The 15,634-nt window shown below is 39.3% G+C and overlaps 1 protein-coding gene across 13 annotated transcripts in view; it reads right to left on the minus strand.

Moving 5' to 3' along the window:
* Positions 1–15,634, minus strand: part of RHOBTB1 (Rho related BTB domain containing 1) — a 114,926-nt gene that overhangs the window by 17,023 nt on the left and 82,269 nt on the right. For all 13 annotated transcript variants that reach the window (XM_055274414.2, XM_055274409.2, XM_055274413.2 and 10 more), the window contains 2 exons: positions 4,987–5,172; positions 399–1,372 (listed from right to left, as the gene is read on the minus strand). In XM_055274414.2, the coding sequence (XP_055130389.1) occupies positions 399–1,372; positions 4,987–5,172 (1,160 nt within the window). The remainder of the gene's footprint in view (positions 1–398; positions 1,373–4,986; positions 5,173–15,634) is intronic.

The following is a 15,634-nucleotide window of genomic DNA, read 5'->3' on the forward strand; positions in this document are numbered from 1 at the left end:
ATTGTATGCAACAAGCCCACTGGAGATAGGCTTGGGGTCCCTGATCCACTCTTGAGGAGCAGTGTGGTACCATGGTGGTTTATGGAACAGGTTTAGATACCCACAACAGCGTGGGTTCAAATCCTGTCTCTACCATTTATTGCTGGTGTGACCATGGGCAGATTACCTAACCTCTCTGTCCCTTGGTTTCTCCGTCTGCAAAATGGAGATAATCATATTTAACCTTTAAGTCTGATGAAGATTAAAGACATTAATGCCTGTAGCTTAGAAAGGTACATGGGAAAAAACAAGTACATATAAATGTTAGCTATGGTTCTTCTTTCTCCTGCTCATGTCTGGCTAACATTCAATGAAGCACAATCAAAGGTATTAATGGCTCTGCCCCGCGGCCCACTCACCTGAGAACGTTCCCTTGCTGAGACACTCTTTTATCCGATTGGCTTTCCTGACGTGAAAGGCTTTCGTAATCTCCTGGTTCATGAAGGCTTCCTTGTTCATGATGTTTTCCACCATCATCCTCAAATCGAACATCTCTAGGACCTCCGCGATCTGAGCCAGGCCCACCAAATCCTTTTCCTTTTCATCCAGTTGTCCCGTATAAAGAAACTGGAGCAGGGTCCTAAAAGGGCCTGGCTGAACTGAAGCATCCATTCTGACCACAGTCACGGGGCCCACCCGCTTTGAAATGGGGTTGACTTGCATTTCCCTGTGCATGCCAATGAACCCCTTAGTCCAGCCGGCCAAAGTCTGTGTCTCAGGAACTGCATCCTCGGCTTCCAGCCCCAGAGCCTCCACCAGGCTCTTGTTTGAAGACTTCCACTGCTCGGCCTGAGGTGTCCTAGGCGGGCCCTCCTCCCTTTCTTCCTCTGGGTCGACACTCAATATCCGCCCCTGGAAATCTCTGCTCTGCTTCTCTTTCTCACAAGCTCCTTCACTCCAATTTGGGGATTCTTCACATTCCATTAAAAACAGATCATAAAATTTGGAAGAAGAGGTAGCGAGGTAAATTCGATGTGCAAAGATGTGTTCCTGGTCCTGAAGGATGAACAGAACATCGGCACAGAGAGGATTGTCCAGTAAACAGGCAGCTTCATTTGTCCCCATGGAAGGACACTCTGGAATTTTGATGACCGGTGGAGGGGCTTTTGGAGGTAGGAAGGGTGCCTGAAGTAAAGGTTTCTGGACTTTCTTTAGGTGGGATTTCCAGAATTGCAGGTGCCTGCGGGAAATCAGCGCTGCTCGGATTGCATTGTCAAACACATCCTTGATACCAAACTGGTCAAACACGCTTGTTTCATAGTATGGTAAGCCAAGTTCCTTTGCTACCTCTCGGCCTTTTTCTGGGGGCAAAATATCCCCTCTCTTTATGGGCCTGAAATAGAACATTTTAAAAATTATAATCAGCCTTGTTTTAGGAAAAAAAACAGTAACAAGGGCCTTTCTAAGCACCTAATGGAACTATACACTGAAAACTCCAGTCAGGCTTTTAGTCTCTGGAAAAATCTGCCACCACCTCAAGTCTTTGAACTATAAAGGAGTTACGATTGAAGGAAAAAATAATGCTTTCAAATATTTCAGAGTTTCAATGCACATAATTTGTGAAGCTTATCCATAAATATTCCATGTTTTTGTTATTATAAATGGCATTGTTTTTTAAATTTTATTTTCCAATTGTTCATTTCTTAGTTTATATAAATACAATTGATTTTTGTGTATTGACCTTTTATCCTGTTATTTTGCTAAATTAATATATTAATTCTGGCAGCTTTTTTTGTAGATTCCTTAGAACTTTTCATTTACATGACCATGTGCCTAAATAGAGTTTTACTTCTTTAAAAAAAGTGCTCTCAGCAGTAACCACAGTAACTGAAGGATCATCCCTTTACTAGCTATTTAATCTTGGGTAAGTTACTTAACCTCATTAAACATTAGTTTTTCCATCTGTAAAACAGGAATAATAATAACAATGAGTAATTATATTTTGAAGGACTATTGAAATGTTTAAATTATTAGCATGGTTATGCTGAGCATAGTATTTGGTCCACAGTAAGTGCCTGATAAATGTTAGCTGTTATCATCATTATCACTACCCTCTTCATCACCTTCATCTTTATCAACAGCATCTTATACTTGAATTTTACTTTATAACTTTAAAATGTATTCATATACATTTTTCATGTAAGCCTCACAATAGCCCTGTGAGGTATTATTTCTGTTCTACATTCTGAGGAAACTGAGGCAGAAAGTTTAAAGGGTTTGTCTGAAGTCACATTTTCAGGCTGCTGAGAGACCTCTATTAAGCAATTAGAGTCAAGACTTTCCCACTCCTAGTTAAATGATCCACTTCCTACAGCTCTTCTCTGTTGGATTTGTGAATTCTCTTTCAAATCTTCGCCTTCTTTTCTCCTCCAATCCCTTCTTCAAGCCTTCATCATCTTTTGCTTGGACTGGTGCAATAGCCCCTTAACTAATCTTCCTTCACACCCACTCCCCACATTTTAGTCCACAGTCCTCACTGCTGCAAGAAAAGTCCTTACATAGCGCAACTATGACCTTGTGGCAGTTCTATTTTAACTTCCTCTGATTTCACAAAGCCCCTGGAATAAAGTCCATACCCTTTAGGCTGGCACATTTACAATCTAATCAAACCCTGGGAGGACAAATCTTTGGAAACAGTAGACTCAGTACAGTGCTGGGTTATGGCATAACCATGGTAACGGCATAGATGGGTTCCAGAACACAGGCAGGAAGTGCTTTATTGTGACACTCATCACAAAGGGTTGATTCCAACACACACCCTTAGGAACTTATCTTCTTACATAAATATTTGGCCTTTAACACCAAAGGTAATATATAGGACAGACACTGGTCTTAGGAGGAAAAAGATGATACTGGATAGAATTTGGATTTGACGACTTAGATGAAAAGGAGGGAAAATTATAGAGTGTTGACAAAGGTGGAAGGGAAGTGCAGGGAAGAAGGTTTAACTCAAAAGTTCGCTCCTGCGAGCATTGTGTTCCTTGTTCTTCAGACTGACTTGAAATTTACCAACTGATGAAACTCTTCAAGGCTTAGCTCAAATACAAACTCCTTCACAAAATCTTCTTAGAATTGCTCTGTAGAAGGCACTGTCCCCTCCACTGTTCTCTACAGCTCTGCAACTCTCCTCCCGTCCATGATTGTGAGGCCTGATTATCATAATCTACTCTTTTTATACAGAAAGTTGCCGAGGCCAGGACAGTCTCTCATTTACTGTGGACTTCTTAACCTCTACATGGCTCCTAATAGTCAATTCCTACTCCATGCATTGAAGAACAGAAGGATTGTGGAAACTGAATATAAAGTGTATTTAGAAATTTAATGCAAAACATACCTAGAACATCAGAAATTGTCTAAAGAAAGTACCATTTACTATTGCTTGGAGAGCATAAAAAGTTGCGTCAATATAAAATTTTGTAATAAGCCTATTAGGTAAATGTCAAAATAAGGGATTTTTGCTATTGTTGCTGTTTGCTTTTTTTTTTTTTTTTTTTTTGAGACAGGGTCTTGCTCTGTCACTTAGGCTGGAGTGCAGTGGTGCAAATCACGGCCCATTGCAGCCTTGTCCTCCCAGGTTCAGGTAATCCTCCCACCTTGGCCTCTCAAGTAGCTGAAACAACAGGTGTGCACCACCAGTCCTGGTTGATGGTTTCTTTATTTTTATTTTTCTAGAGACGTGGTCTCACTATGTTGCCCAGGCTGGTTTCAAACTCCTGGCCTCAAGTGATCCTCCCACTTGGCCTCCTGAAATGTTGGGTTTATGGCGTGAGCCACTGTGCCCAGCCTAGAGGAGGGTATTAATATCAAAATTCTTTGAGAAGGAGTGCTCTCCAGCCAAAAAGTTCAACATAAAAAAAACATAAAAAGTTGTTTTTTTATAAAGGGGATTTGAGGGAACTCACATTTTAAAAGAAACATATTTCCCTCTATATGGTTTGGCTATATCCCCACTCAAATCTCATCTTGAATTGTAGTTCCCATAATCCCCATGTGTCACGGGAGGGACCTGGTGAAAGGTAACTGAATCATGGGGGCGGTTTCCCCCATGCTATTCTCATAACAGTGAGTAAATTCTCATGAGATCTGATGGTTTTATAAAGGGCATTCCCCTTTGCTCAGTTCTCATTCTTCTCTCTCCTGCCGCCATCTGAAGAAGGATGTGTTTTCTTCCCTTCTGCCATGATTGTAAATTTCCTGAGGCCTCAGGAGCCATGCTAAACTGTGAGTCAATTAAACCTCTTTCCTTCATAAATCAGTCTCAATTATCTCTTTATTAGCAGCATGAGAATGGACTAACACACCCCACCAAAATCAATATCTACATTTTATATATAGTGAAACAAATTCTCCTTCAAGTTGTATTTTACATTTGTGATATTTAAAAATATAACCACTAGAGACATTTAAAAAGTAGTGGCTGTTTGTTTTGCAACTATAGGTCTGAATGATTTTCAAAAAGTGGACACTGTCATCTTGAGAATGAAATACTGTAACAGGTTGGACTGAGGAATACAAGGAAGATGAAAAACACTTCAATATGTTGTTTGTATGAATCTGATGTTCTCTGGGGCCCAGATACCTCTAAGTGTTAACTAATTTTATTGTAATAATTATAATTTCAAGGATGACATTATTATGAGTAACCAACATTTTGTCTAATACTTTATACTTTCCAAAGTGCTTTTAATCACATGCTTTCATAATTAGAGAATTTACTTCAAGTGCTGTCCAATCGTTTGACAAAAATGAGTTCTGACACCAGAGATGATGGTGCCTGTTAGACGGGCTCAGGGCACACTCCTCATGATTCATGGGCTAACTTAAAGCCCATGGCTGATTGATGGGATCCAGGAGTGTTGAAGAGCAGAACACCAGGCTACAGAGACACCTGCTGCTTGTAAATTTTAACTTGGTCAGGACAGGGAAACACTGAGTCCCTTGGCTTACCTTGCTAACGGGCGCCTGGCTCTATTAACAGCTTCCAGGTCGGCATAGCGGAGATCAAGCTGGCATCCAACAAGGATAACGGGTGTTCGAGGGCAAAAGTGCTTGATTTCTGGATACCACATGCTTTTCACATGATTTAGGGAATTGGGATTAGCGATCGAAAAACAGAGGACCACAACATCAGACCTAAAAGGAAATCATAAAAGAAGCTTGTATTGCCTTTTAACATTTTTTTTCTTTTATCATTATGGTTCCTCCCAAACCCCATCCTTCTAATGCCATCTCATGTCACAATTAAAAAAAAAAGACCAGATATCAAAAAACATCTTGGAGTCATGCAAACAGCCTGATAAGCCCCCACATTCCAGCACCAACACAGCCTAACAGTTCATTTCCATATTGCACTGCAGAATGCTGATGCACTGACGTTTCCGATGAAGTTATTTTATGGTAGAGATGATTACCCAAACTTGTCTCAGTCCTGGAACCACAACATGCTGAACTATTTCTCTTCATCACAAGAAATAGTTTCAAGAGAAAAGAAAATAATACAAACTACCTTTCACCAGTTTGAACAACATAAAGGTGATGATGACTCATCCCAATGAGATAAAGCAAACAGTTTAAACATTACTGAAAATGTAACAAGTATTTGCTGTACAGGGTCAGCAAATACACAGAAGGATTTCTGCCCTTCTTCCCACTTATGCACACATGTAGACAGCATAGCCACTTATCTGTTTCCAAAAAGAAAAATCCTGAATTTGCAGGAATTTTGACTCTTTACTAAGTAAGGCAAGAAGGTAATATTTAACATATAACTAGGCAAGAATTAGATTGATGACTAACAAGATGAGAAAATATTGGAAGCAGATTTCTCAAATGTTACATGAGATAAAAAGCAGGTATATGGGGAAAAGAAAAACTGCTTTATAGTAAATTTTGACATAAGGGTCTTCCATTTTTACATAATAACTTACCATTCTAGGAGTCAAAGAACTATTTTACAAAACAGTTGTCCAATTATGGTGTTTGATAAATAGCTGCTAAAAGGAATCTTTCATAGGAATTATAAACCATCATTCTAGGTTAAAATGTGCTGAATGATGACTTTCAAAACACTGAGGCAAAAGGATATAAAGAATAAGAAAAGTTACACCCAAGGATTCAAGACTATCTTGTGGCTAAATTCAGAAATAAACTCTTACAATTTCATTAGATGTTAATTTATTGCCTTTATTGTTTACGTAATGAGAAGAGTCAAGTCGATGAATCAAAACACCTTCCTTTTAAATCATTAATGAGCTTTCCCCCCTACATATCAATGAAGACAAACAAATATATGCAGGCAACCATAAAATTTCTAAAAATAATCATTTGCAATGCAGAAAACTGCAGGGTGCTTACATTAAATCTAATTCACAAGCTGTGTCTTTAAATTTATATCCAAGAAAAGCTGTACCAGACCACAACAAATAGAGCAGAAAATCCTGAGATTAAAATATTTCCAAATTATCAAAGAGGACCTAAGACTTAAAGTAGATGAATGTATTAATCTGAATGTTCAGAATCATCTTGAATAAAGATATCAAGATTCCTGGATGTTGGGATAATATGAGTGAAAATATGCATAAATATATAAATGAAAAGGAAATATGTCTTGTCTTTGGGATTCTGATTTACTTAGTGAAATATTCTGTGCTCAGTCTTACTTACAATCAGCATAAATAACAGTACCCAGTAAAGCCAAGAATGCTTTGAATTTTACATTTTTTATGGGCTGAGTTTTCTATTATTCATAATCCTATTTATATCAGGTATCTGAGGAAACTCTGCTATAAGCTTCATCCTGATCATAAAATAAAGCCACCATGAATTCTGGCACAGTGAGAATAGAATGAGAATATCTGAGGTTCAAAATTATACAAAAAGAATTGAGGAAATATATCCGGCACCTAAATGTGTTATAATATGTATAAAATAGTTCTAATTGGTGCCTTCTATTTCCCTATTAAGACACATGGCTCTAAGGGGAATCATTCTCAGAGCTTAATTTATATGACAGACATGTAGCTAAATGTCAATTCTGTTCTCTAATTTTATGATACAGCATGTGAGGTTTTGAAATCAGAGCTAGCTTGGTTGTCAAGGTTACCATGATAACACTCATGGTATTGAACACATACTAGTTGCTATCCAGATGACCTGTAAACAAGTACAGACAGGACCTTGGGGGTTGGAAAAAAAGGAATCCTGTGATGATAGTAGCACAATGCCATCACACAATACAGGTCCTGAGGGCCCAACTTCTAACTATGTCACATCAATATCTAAATGCATGAAATGCCATTGGAAAGCTGGAAAAATAATTCAATGTCCTGTAAATATTTCACCTCAAAATAATGATAGTTAAAGAAAAGAGGTTGTGCTGAGAGCAATAATGATAGTTAAAGAAAAGAGGTTGTGCTGAGAGCAATACTACCTCTGAAGATAAAATAACTTATTGAGTCAAAATTCTATCTGTATATCAGAAAAAAGGTCTTCTTTTTTTTCATATTCACATTTAGGTGCCATGAGAATCTGTGCTCAGTATTTTACAGTGAAAGTAGTTAAAAAATAAGATTATTTTTTATTTATTTATTTTTTGAGACGGAGTTTTGCTCTTGTTGCCCAGGCTGGAGTGCAATGGCATGATTTCAGCTCACCGCAACCTCTGCCTCCTGGGTTCAAGCAATTCCCCTGATTCAGCCTCCTGAATAGCTGGGATTACAGGCATGTGCCACCAAGCCCGGCTAATTTTGTATTTTTAGTAGAGACGGGGTTTCTCCATGTTGGTCAGGCTGGTCTCAAAGTCCCGACCTCGGGTGATCCACCCACCTTGGCCTCCCAGAGTGCTGGGATTACAGGCGTGAGCCACCTTGCCTGGCCCAAGATCATATTTTAACTATCACAATGCTTAAATGTCTTGTGGTTAACCCTTGTTGATCTAAGTACAAATGCAAGTTAAGAAAACTTTACATAAAGATTACATAGAATTCTATTCTTAAGGTCTGCCATATGAACGTAGCTCCCTAAAACCAAGTTTAACCAAAAGGCTAAGCATTAGGAATCAATGGACGAAGTGACAGAGCTATAGAAAGATGCTGCTTTGATGCATTTCTCCTTACCAACATTCTTTTCTAATTCCTAATTCTCAACACACCAGTATCCTCTGTGATATAAACACATATACAATCAAGTAACTATTTTCAGAATGCCATTTATTCCCTCTAGATTTCGAGCCATTTTTTTTTAATCTAGTCAAAGAAGGCACAAGACCTGGAGCTAAGAATATCTCCAGCTTTAGGCAGAATGCCAAGGAACTAGAGATATTAAATAACTTTTAATCAAAACATTCATTCCCATGTGGAGACTGTTCAATGTCTGACATAAGCTTGTGTTTAAAAAATACCATTCCTTTGAAAGATAAAAAGAAACAGGCAAGTTCTAGCATTTCTATTTCTATGGCTCTGTTACATTTTTTAACTTTGAAGAGTCAGTTTAAAAATAATTGGGAGTGGTGAGTGTGATGAGGACATTCTCACATATCAGGCAGTAGAGTTAGTCTAGAAATGACCTCAGGGGTCCTGTTTCAGCTGTAAAAAGAATCAAATAGGATTTAAATGGAGTCCTACAGCTATTTGGGGTAGAAAGCATAAGAATTCGAGAATGCAGAGGCAGAGTACAGGGTACATGAGATTGTAAACTCTAGAACCTGAATACTGAGAAGGGGTAGGAAGGAGTTTGGAATGTTTATTGTACTTACTTTTATTAAATATTTTATGCTTCACTGGGCTAAACAGTTTTATTAGAGAAAGCCAGAATTACAAAGGACTTAAGTATATATGGTCTTAGTTGCTTGCCCTTGCCCACGGAATGTTTATATCTTAGGGAAAAATGACTTCTTCTTTCTAAGGAGAAAATATCAATACAAAAATTTTGCTGGGTACTAACACATCAAATAATGTCCATGAAATAATATTTTGACTAGTCAAGTCAAAAACGATCTGAAATAAATTGAAATGTTGAAACAATTGGAGATCTTGTTTCTTAGAGGAGTGGGAGTGAATCAGAGAGACCAAGTTATCCAAAAATGCCTGAGCTGATAAAGCCAAGCTCAGTTGCATCAGTTTTACTTCAGATATTAAACAAACAAAAAAAGCGTATTTTTTTTTCAGTTATCTTTCGAGGGGAACACTGGCCAAAGATAGCATGTGAAAGATTGGCAAGGATATTTGAATAACATAAGGAGTACATGCAAAGTTGGGACCAATCTTTGTTGGAGGATTAAAGAAAAAAAAAATCCAAAAAAAGTGCATCTTACCCACATATCTTGGCCCCAGCTAGACTTTGAACAGCAAAATACCACACATGTTCTCAGAGACTGTCTTTATAATGTCTACAGTCAAATATAGCAGAGTTGGTGGGAAAAGATCGGAGAAGCAACCAGAAGCTCAACTTTTTTTCCAATCTGAAATACCAGATTCATCCTTTGAAGACATGGTCGGAAAAGAATTGATAATCAATAACAAACTTTTATTGTTAAATGAATTTTCTTCTAAGTTCTTTCCTGTCACAAAAGTACTGACTTCTTAGTTTGACTTTCCTTTTCTAGTCTCATTTATTTTGCCACTACCATCCAGCTGAGCAGCTGTGGGCCTTGGGTTTTCTTACCTGGTTAAGTGAAAGAATAATTCTGACAGTGGACTCCACCAAGTTCTCCAGAAAGCTGTGAGTGGGACAGCCAAGTGCCCTTCTCCAGTTTGTCTGAGTCTGGTTGGGTCTCTTGATACATTAACACTTGGTGACCAAGAATAAGCTAACAATTATATGTATATATAATTTTTTTTTGAGATAGAGTCTTGCTCTGTTGCCCAGGCTGGAGTGAAGTGGCTCAATCTCAGCTCACTGTAACCTCCACCTCCCGGGTTCAAGCAACTCTCCTGCCTCAGCCTCCCGAGTAGCTGGGATTACAGGCGCATGACCATGCCTGGCTAATTTTTTGTATTTTTAGTAGAGATGGGGTTTCACCATGTTGGCCAGGCTGGTCTTGAACTCCTGACCTCATGATCTTCCCACCTCGGCATCGCAAAGCGCTGGGATTACAGGCATGAGCCACCGCGCCTGGCTGCTAATAATTATATTTACCCAAGTTCTGCTTGAAGTATCTCCTTTCAATGTACATTTGTACAAATTCTTTTGTTCCGTGGTAGGATCCCACCTCTTTATATGTCATCACTGACTATTATTACTTATTTTTTTAGGAGAGACTCCCCATATCCAGTATATGGGCAGACATTGTGGTCACATTTTAACGGGCTTCTTTTCTTTGTCACTGTGCATGAGTCCCCCCTCTGGCAAAGATTCAAGTAGGAGTGTCTGACCTCCTTCTTTGGGGCTTCAAGCTTCTTTTTCCCTGCTGGTAACTGAGGTAGGTTCTTTACAGAAACATTTTCAAAACCATTCATGTCGACAACATATCTTTCATGCATATAGTCTGACAGGGCTATGCAAACAGACAGATCAAAACAGCACAAAACAGCTGGGAGCATGGCAGAGAAAAGGAATGTGTAACACGTGGCTTTGGAAAATTTTAGTAGGGGAGCAGCCCAGTGTGTATGAGATGCAGAGGGAGTTGTCAGTGATGGTGCACATAACCACCAGGAGATGAATGGCCGTGTAAGCTCATACTCATGGAGGATGGAGAGGCCTGTAGGGGAGCGCCTGGCAGGGGATCTGGGGAGAGCAGGGCAGAACCATGCAGCGCCCTGGATGTGAGCAGAGAAATCAAGTTAATACTTTACCAATAGCGTGAGGCTTCTTAAGTACAGATGTTATGTGGGGAAAACTGTCAAAACATCCTGAAATATATCCAGATTTGTGAGTGATTAGCATGTGCAACTATTTTTTTCCAAGCCCGTATCTGCATGTTTAGTAGGAAGCAATATTTTAAACCAGTCTTCCACCACCCTCTGAAAGTGGGGCCAAAGCAATGCATGCTCTTAAGTGCAGGGAAGTCACATCAACATCCCAGCAATGCCACCAAACCCTAAGGTAGATAATATTGAAAGCAATGGCAAAAACCACAATTACGTTTGCACCAACCTAATACTTGAGTTTTAGAAATGGTTGGTTCTACCATCATAGTACAAATATCATAGGGGGCAATGGCCTTGCCAAAGAAGGTTGTGGGTTATCATCCAGTGAAATCAGGCCGTTTTCCACTCAAAATCTCATTTTCTATACTTGGCAAATCATACTCCCGTTAGTTTATTCTTACACCTCACATAATCATCAGAAGCTGAATGCATGTGAAATTGCGTGAAGCACAAATAGTTTATTAAAAGAAACAGCTTAAACAGTCTTACTTAACTCCTGGTCAACGAATGCAGGAGGCACTGAAGTAAAGAAGGCTTGCTAAACAGACGAAGGTGAAATTGTGGTAATAAACTCTCTTTCAACTCCATCTGGAGTTCACATTCCTCTTTGGCATTCCCTGAAGCTAAATGACTGAGGAACTTCCTTCCTATACTTTTCATGTTTTCTTCTGAGGGCAAGTTGCACGCATAAGAAAACTTCGGTGTCAGCTACTGTGCTGTATGGGAGGTCTCTGGGATTAACCTCCCCGACTCTTCTGAGACCAAACTGGGTAAACCAGCACGATCATTTGACCACGATGACAAAGGGACTCTACCCAGCCTCCTTGGCAACTCTCTTTGAATCAGTAAAGGTATCAGGAATGGTCAAGTCACTTATCCAGTATTATTCATCAACCATCTAATGATTTCTTGCAGAAATGGTAACTGAGAACCTACTGTGTACCAGGCACTCTTCTAGACATTGGGGATAGAGTGATTAGTAAAAGACACAAACTGCTGTCCTTGTCACACTTGTCCTCATTATGTTTACATTGTAGTGAAGATAGACAATAAAGAAGAAAAATATTTAAAATAGGTAGTGCTAAGTGCTAATTAGAAAATAAAGCAGGGAAAGAGGACAGAGATATTGGGGAGCAAAAATTGCTGTTGAAAATGAGGTGGCTAGGGAGGGCCTCACTGAGAAGGTGACATTTCCAGAAGCCCTGGGGGAAGGGAGGGAATCAGTATGCCAGTATCTGGGGGAAGAACCTAGCAGAAGAGGAAACAGCTAGAGCAAAGGCCCGAGGTAGGAGCCTGCCTGTGGTGCCCCCCTGGAGGAAGGGACCATGCCATTCTCCTGGTGCACAGTCGTGAGGGGAAACTGAAGACTTTCAGCAGAACGTCGTGATATAATTTATGTTTGAACAGTATCAGTCCATTGCTTTAATGAGAATGGACTAAACTGGTGACAAGGTAAGAGTGGGAGAGGACTGGGAGGGTCAGGGGATAGGGAGGGAAAGGCAGGTAGAAGCAGAGGACCAGTTAAGAGGTAAGAATTCCGAGAGAGAGGATGGTGACTCTGCTGAGCCTGGGAGGGGTCTCCTACAGGTGGAAGTGGCTGCATTCTGTATACACACGCTGAAGGTATAGCCTGAGGATCAGATGTGTGATGTGAACCAAAAGAGTTCAGAATAATGCTAAGCTTTTTCCTGAGCTATTAGTTTTTGCTTCCCTGTTCCGGGAACTGACACCTTTAATTCAGCATTGTTAACAGTGAATTGTAATGGTTTATGTAGCTGTCTTTTCCACCATACTATGAGGTCATTTTCAGGGATTTTGTCCTGTTCCTATTAGTTTCTCCCTCATTGTGCGCACACAGTGTAAGGAAACAGGCCCTCAATTAATTTTTATTAAATTAAAAGGCCTTATGGATATCAGAAAGCAAAACCTGCATCTACAAATGTGTCTGCAGACTCAAAGTCTAAAAGAGATGAATTTAGGCTGAAAGTAAGCCAGAGAATCACTTGGAACTTTAATAAAGAATGAAAATATAATGTGAGCCATTACAGTTCTTCAGACTGTTAATGCTGAAAGACTGCCATGTAATGCCTCTGGTATACAGCAGAGGTTAACCGGTTAATCTCTATATATTTTAATTATTTGAATTTCTCTAAAAAATCTCTTTATCCCATGTAATTGGATAATTTCATAACACCAGAATAATAATGCATTAATAATTTCTTCCAGGAATTAGATTATCTCCAGAAGCAAAGGAAATGTAAAGAAATGGACAGGTTATTTCAGGATTAATTCCAGGTAAGTTATAACAGAATTAAGGCTTAAGAAAGCCCTCTATTGCACAGACCATCTTGCTTTTTAAAAAACACACAAAACAAACAAACAAATCACTAAAAGGATAGTCAAGATGATAAATTGAAAAAAGAATTCACTAATGTGCTTTCTGTGTCTGTAATTCAGAACTTCCTCCTTCTGACTTATTCTCTCTAGGCTGGGGGCAGAGGCATTTTCGGGGGAGAATAAAGTGGTGGACTAATTTTGAAAGTCTAATCATGGCCAATATTAGAAATTACTGGTAGAATTGTTGTTAAGATTCACTAAGGAAAATATCAGTGAAAGTGTTCTATAAACCGTTAAGTGCCAATTATTATCAGACAAATATAATTATGGGTTCAAAAATCACCAAGAATGTATCTTGTATGTTGACTTCAATAAGAATGGCAGAACACTTTCATCAAGAGATCCTTTCCTTTTGGATTACCAGCTGTGTCCTTTATTGATATGGAATAGCTGAAAGATAGGTGACAGAATTATCCACTGAAGATATGCAGAATTATTTAACAGTCTCTTTCTTTTCACCACCTACTTTAAAAGGAAAAACTGTATGGGCTGGAATATATTTCTTCATCAGAAAGTTCCAGTATAAACACATCACAAACTGATGTTTTCTTTTCTTCTTTCATCGTGAAAAGTCAACATACTTAGTTGTATTTGACCCAACTTGTCAAACTTCCTGTTATTAAGCAGTAATAGAAAAAAAGTAAAAGGAATGCAGAACATAAGACGTTTGTACTGAACAATGCATATATTCCTTATTCTCTTTGGCCATCGCAGTGGCCTCATTAATCGCACTCCTGTGGACTCTCTTGGGCCCATCAATGCTTTTCTGGGCTGAGCCACAAAGAACCCAGCCATGTGACCAGTGCTTGGGCAGCAGCCAAAATCCGTCCTGGCCCTGGCACATGGGTGAGTCCCAGGCATCAATCAAGCCCTGTTGCTATCTCATTTGGCACTCCACTTTCCAAGGACAGTTTCATCCTGGGGACAAGGCTGGGTCAGGCATAGGAATCCCAGCTCTTCTGTTTTTTCCTTCTGGGTAGAATACAAGATGTACCAGTTCAGAGCGGGAAGGACAGTGTGGGACAGCAGGCCGAGGGTGGCACAGAGAACGGTACATGTATTTACTGTGTGCCAGATGATTCAGCTTCACTGCAATTCTATGCTTGAGTTCTTTAGTACAGAATCCCTGAACTTCCACCACAGATTTAATTTGTTGAATTATTTGTATGCATGTAGTCTAACATGTCTCTGTTTGTTCTGGATGATCACATAACAGCAATAATCCACCTTTAATTGTTCTACTTAACACCCTCATCTTTAGGCAAATGGATTAAAAAATGTCTCTCTATATAGTTATTCTTAAAAATTATTCTTATAAAGATCTTGAAAATGATACCCAGAGGAGAAACAACCTATAATTGGAAAAGCATTATTATTCATACAAGTAATTCACTATTTAAGAATACTCATTCACGAAAGGCATTACTAAAAAAATTTACAAGTCCAAAAACTTGGGGAAAACAAGGAGGATTTGAGGGTGTGGCTGAGTGTAACTCTCTCCTTTTTCTCCTGGGGGCAGCTGATCTTTCCATTTGCTAATTCACTAAGGAGAGGCTAAGCACCAGTATTTTCCATCTTCATCGCCTGCAGGTTGATCCATCACTTGTTATTCTTATTATAAAAGTGCACATACAAAATTCAACTTAGTAAAATAATTTGGCATTTGTTGTAAGACTATTTCCTTATCTATGATTTAGAAGATCCTGGAACATATGAGAGATTTGTCAACTCATTAAACTAACATTGATCAAGCTCCTACAAGACAACAGGCCCATGTATCGGGGATAGAGAATAGAAAGACAAAATCTCTGTCCTAAATATACTAGGATAATAGGATAAGGGGAATGGGAGAAAATTAAGGAGCCAATTTTCCCACAATATAGTTATTGCTACAATCGGGATTTGCAAAGGTGTCCTATGGGAACATAAGGAGAGACACCTCACCTGGATTCTGAAGGTGACAGAGAGGGTGGGAAGAGTGCAGAGAGGAATTCTAGGAGTACAGGACACTTGTTCTAATTCTTAGCATATGAGTAATGATTAGCTAGCTTGAGAATAGGTGGGACAGGGGCCTAAATTCTAACATAATGCATGTTTGTGGGCCTGGAGGGTACAAAGGACACAGACCTGCAAACACTTTGTTATGTCTGGACCAAGACAGGAGGCTGGGAAGGCAGGCTGGGATTCAATCCAGAGAAACAAATAAGAATGGAGTCTCATGCCCATGAGTCTAGTAACCAACCCCAGTGAGAGGACACACTTGATCACCCAACTCGGCACCCAATTTCTAGTCAGAGTGACTGGGTACAAAATGGAGGTCACATGCATGCTCC

Source organism: Symphalangus syndactylus, chromosome 4 (genome assembly GCF_028878055.3).
Source record: "Symphalangus syndactylus isolate Jambi chromosome 4, NHGRI_mSymSyn1-v2.1_pri, whole genome shotgun sequence".
Lineage (NCBI taxonomy): Eukaryota > Metazoa > Chordata > Mammalia > Primates > Hylobatidae > Symphalangus > Symphalangus syndactylus.